General features: G+C 48.0%; 1 protein-coding gene across 1 annotated transcript in view; it reads right to left on the minus strand.

The window, feature by feature from the left end:
* The window catches only part of LOC134072702 (TGF-beta receptor type-1-like), a 26,218-nt gene that overhangs the window by 15,511 nt on the left and 6,065 nt on the right, over positions 1 to 4,642 (minus strand). The window contains exons 2-4 of the mRNA XM_062529512.1: positions 1,970 to 2,227; positions 715 to 951; positions 139 to 369 (exon numbers count right to left, since the gene is read on the minus strand). Of these exons, the coding sequence (XP_062385496.1) occupies positions 139 to 369; positions 715 to 951; positions 1,970 to 2,227 (726 nt within the window). The remainder of the gene's footprint in view (positions 1 to 138; positions 370 to 714; positions 952 to 1,969; positions 2,228 to 4,642) is intronic.

Below are 4,642 nucleotides of genomic sequence, written 5' to 3' on the forward strand. Positions count from 1 at the left end.
ACAGCTCGGTATTAGCGCTTTCTCAGTACATCTGGCCCTCAGTGAACTAATAAGTGTTCTGGTCCTCTGAGTGAACTCTTAGTTTCTTCAGGCTCCTCCAGGAATGCTCAGGAGGGGACAAGAACCCGGTCTTCTCACCTTTGTTGTCTGCGGCGATGAATCCCAGGATGTTTTCGTGGCGGAGCATGACGGTCTGGTAGATCTCCGCCTCGCGGAACCAGGAGCGCTCCTCCCGGGACGAGAAGATCTTGACGGCCACCTCCTCCCCCCGCCAGCGGCCACGCCACACCTCGCCAAAGCGGCCCTTCCCGATGCTCTCCTGCAGGATGATGGTCCTGGCGATCGTCCTCTGCACCAGCAGCGGCAGGCCTGCCACACCCCAACAAATAAACAACTCAGAAGATGCTACATCCATGCTTCACAATGAATTCAGCTAATAAACAACTGGTTGAGTACTGCTAGCAGTTCATAAGCCTCAGTTCTCAGTCATTTGTTGGAGCAGGACAACATGTCCTACCAACTACTTCTCTTCAGGCTACTTCAGACAACCAAATTATTTCCTACGGACAGGCATTTTAGAAGCGCTACGGCTCCTCAAAGTTTGATAAATTCATCAAAATGACTGACTAATGTTTCAGCGTTTCCCCGGCACCATTTTTGTTCCCCCCGACCTGGCGGCATTTCCCAAGAGACGCCGAAGAGGCAGAGGCCTACCTGAGCCGGAGCCTGAGGTGGTCATGTCGTAGATGAGGTCCTTTAGCGTGGTGCCGTCGGCCAGGAACGGGTGCTCCATGGAGGGGTCCTCCTCGCTGGGCACGCGGTGGTGTATGACCGAGCGGCTGTGGCACACGTAGAACACTAGCACCAACACGAGGCACAGCACGACGACAGGCCCCGCGATCACCGCCGCCAGAGCCACGGGCCCTAGCGCCGGACTCCTGGGGGTGGGGTCTGAGAGAGAGAAAGAGAGAGAGAGAGGGAGAGAGAGAGATCATCTCTCAGCAGGACACATAAACATGAGATAACCTTTGAATAGTAGGTAAGAGAGTAAAAGAGTAAATATTGCATCAGTCTTAGCTAACACACACTGTAACTGGTACCCAATGTGGTGCATTAGGCGCTTGTAATCAAGGTCAACATAAATCATTCTGACCTCATACAGCTAATGAAGCTTAAAAAACACTGACTTCATTTAAGTGACTGACAGTAATTAAGTCAAATGTGTATTCAAAACTGCTACACACTTTCAAATATATATATTTTATTAACCTTGAGCCAAAGCAACCACAGAATACCTGAGTGAGTGAGTGAGTGTGTGTGGAGTGTGGAGCTTAGCAGGCAGGGGTGCCTCATCACCCTAATAGTCTGCAGTTGTTCCCTCTCTCTCCATCAGAGCATCTGTCACTGTTGTCTTTTGTTTGGTTTATGCACATTACTCTGATTTACACTTCTCTTAATTTGAGTAACACTCCTCTGACCATTTTCTTTTCATTTCATCGCCGACTATTTGCACTGAAAGGCCTGAAACCAAAAAGCTTACACAAAGAATTCCGTTCTATTTCAGTTCAATTTTGTGGTAGGTGTTGTATAGCTCAAGGTATATAGCAAACCCAAAGCAATGGTGGCAGTGGTACGGAGGTGTTGGTGGGGGAAAGGGGTGAAGGAAGTAAGCAATTCACTACTTGCACTAGTGAGTCACTCGGTGCAACATCCAGCCGGGTCCGTTTAGACATTAATTACATTAGCAATAAGTGAGTCACTAGGTGCAACACCCAACCGGGTCTGTGTAGGCACTAATTACATTAGCAATAGCGGCAGGTTCAAACACACCTGGCTTCGCCGGAAAACAAATGAGCGTATTAGAGCCTTTAGTGCAAGTAGCGAATTGAGATACAATATGATGCAAGCAGCAACTAGCGGCAAGGGTGAAAACAGCACAAAACAACTGTCGTGTTTCTCGAAGGCTCACCTGGAAAGTCGACATAGTCCACAGGGTCCTTATTGCACATGTCCAGGCTGCAGCAGTGGGGGTACACGCCGTTGCCCTCCTTGGTGGACGGGGCGCACAGGAAGGGGCGGTCCCTGGGGATGAGCTCTGCCTCCCCGAGGCACATGGCGCTGGTGGCCTCGATGCGCCCGCTGCTGTGCCGGATGAGGCCCGCGAAGCACAGGCCATCTGTGTGGCAAGTTTTGTTCCCAGTACAAGCCTCGCAAAAACACTGCAGGCCTGAGAGAGAGAGAGAGAGAGAGACAGAGAGAGAGAGAGAGAGACACAGAGAGCGAGAGAGAGAAAGAGAGAGTGTTACGTACTCACAGTCACAATTTTGAAGCATGTGGCACTTTTGAGGAAGTTTACTTGTGAAAAGAAAAGACTTGGAACTTCTAATCTCCGCTAAATCCAGCTGAGCAGACATCCAGAGGAGCACATAACAGTCTTGCTGGGTGAGATAAAGACACCGCGCCGAGATCAGAGTTTAAACGCGGAGCCAGCGGCCCGAGAAGACTGGCTTCGTTCAGGCAGCCTCGGTGCCTCTCCACCAGGGGAGGAGGCCGAGCCGCGGGCGAGCCCCGTGAGCACAGCGCAACCCCTTCCCATGTGCAGGTCAGACTCAGCGGCAGACAACAGCGCCCAGCCACAGGCTCGCCCAGGCACTCACACAGACACCGCAGGCCACATGGCAGCCAGTGTTGGATTTCCACACGTCTAGACAGAACCTCAGCGCTGGACCGAAACCACAGAGATGTCATTAAGCTGCTCCGTGTCAGGAAAAGTCTATTCCCCATTCTGTATGTGCATGGAAGAGGCGGAGGATACACAGGAAAGAAGAAGAAACAAATGAGACAGAAGAAAATAAGAGGTAGAAGAAAAAACTTGGAAAAAAGATAACTGAATGACACTAGTAACAACACATTCTGAGTGGCCAAGTACAGCACAAATATTATTTCAGCACCTCACAAAGATCGAAGAGGTCACAATACACTGACATGGAATAAACCTGAGGCCATTTCTACACTGCCAGTAATAACAACAATACCCGCCAACTAATCAGATGGGAGCCATCTTGTAACACTTCACTTGGATTAAGGCACAGGCTATAAACATTCCACTCTTGTGTGTCATTAGTCATCATGTCACTTGGTGTCCAACGGTTTTAGGCGGCATGCTTCCAGTGTTATTATTCCCATGATGTCTCTGAGAGTTTCAGACGTCATAACAGTTCCTATCATGTGCTACGACAATGTCGTAACATGATTATATTTTGAGAGCTGCCAAGATAACACTGTTACATCACGACAACTTATGATAGAATATGACATGGCATGACATCTTCATAATATAATTATGTCATGGTGGAGGGGTTTTTTGGTATTAAAAAGTGAGTTAGACAGCTGCACTGACTACCTGTAATTTTGAAACTGTCAAAAGCCATTGTCATCCCAAGGTTGTTGTAGAGATCGAACATGACATATTTTGCGTAGAACTACGCTACCCGACACATTAATCATTATGGGCTGGGTCGATGTGCCTCCTTGAGAACAACATAGCAAACATTTTTGTAACATCAGGTGCCACGGTTCGAGTTATTCCGCAAAAATAAGCATTTTCACTCTATCTGGCTCTACCTGTGGGCAAGGGCAGAACCTATGACTGTGCTGCTCTAGCACTAATGGTGGTCATCACAAAAGTAACATGATTGACATCGTAATCTCCATCACACTGCTGCCCGGGCCGTGTTTTAGTCCAAATGTCTTAATTTAGACCTCCCTTGATGTGGCATCTCATTCTGCCACTCTCATCTCTCATGGAACACTGGCCTCTTTTCATGCCGTCATCCCTGGTTAAGATTTCTTCACTCCACTGGTGGTGCAACTGCCATGTTCTTTAAGCAGAGAGAAGCAAGTGTCTCCTTCTCCTGGATGACACAACGGGTGGGGTGGGACGGGGGGGGGGTAGTATAGCCCCTGAGCCTTCCAGTGCGAACGCAAGAATGCCGCCTATAAAGACAGCCTGTGTAAGATTACATTACCCATGGAACAGACACAAGCCCTTCTTAATTCACCATGATCGATGAGGGCGCTGTCTCTAGGCTCTTACATGAGACCCTAACAAACTGATGACCATGGATTGTTTTTTTTACAGGGAACTTAAGTCGGGATATTTTTTCAAAGTTGCTGCATCAGTTCAAATGAAAACCTTGTTCAAGAAAGGAAACTGAAAACCTTTAGAACACTTGACAGACTGAAAGGACCATTCACAGGTGAGGGCTGCACCACCTAACACCACAGAAGGCAAATGCTCAGCATATACCTTGAACATAACAGTCTTCAAATCAATCAAAGAAAAAGTCAGTGAAGATGTAAAAATGTGCTTTTGAAACATACAGTGTTTTGAGACAGATAGATAGATAGATAGAGAGAGAGAGAAAGAAAGAGAGAGAGAGGGAGAGAGAGAGAGGGAGAGAGAGAGACAGAGAGAGAGAGAGAGAGAGAGAAAGATCTATCTAGCACACATAAAGACAATTCACAGTCCCTTTCTGTGAACACCTTGTACAAGACAACGCTTGCCTGACTAAGAAGGTCCTTAAAATCAACTTGTACTGTGCACGGGGGGTGGGAGGAAAGGCTTCACATCATGGCACAT

Source organism: Sardina pilchardus, chromosome 2 (genome assembly GCF_963854185.1).
Source record: "Sardina pilchardus chromosome 2, fSarPil1.1, whole genome shotgun sequence".
In the NCBI taxonomy this organism is placed as follows: domain Eukaryota; kingdom Metazoa; phylum Chordata; class Actinopteri; order Clupeiformes; family Clupeidae; genus Sardina; species Sardina pilchardus.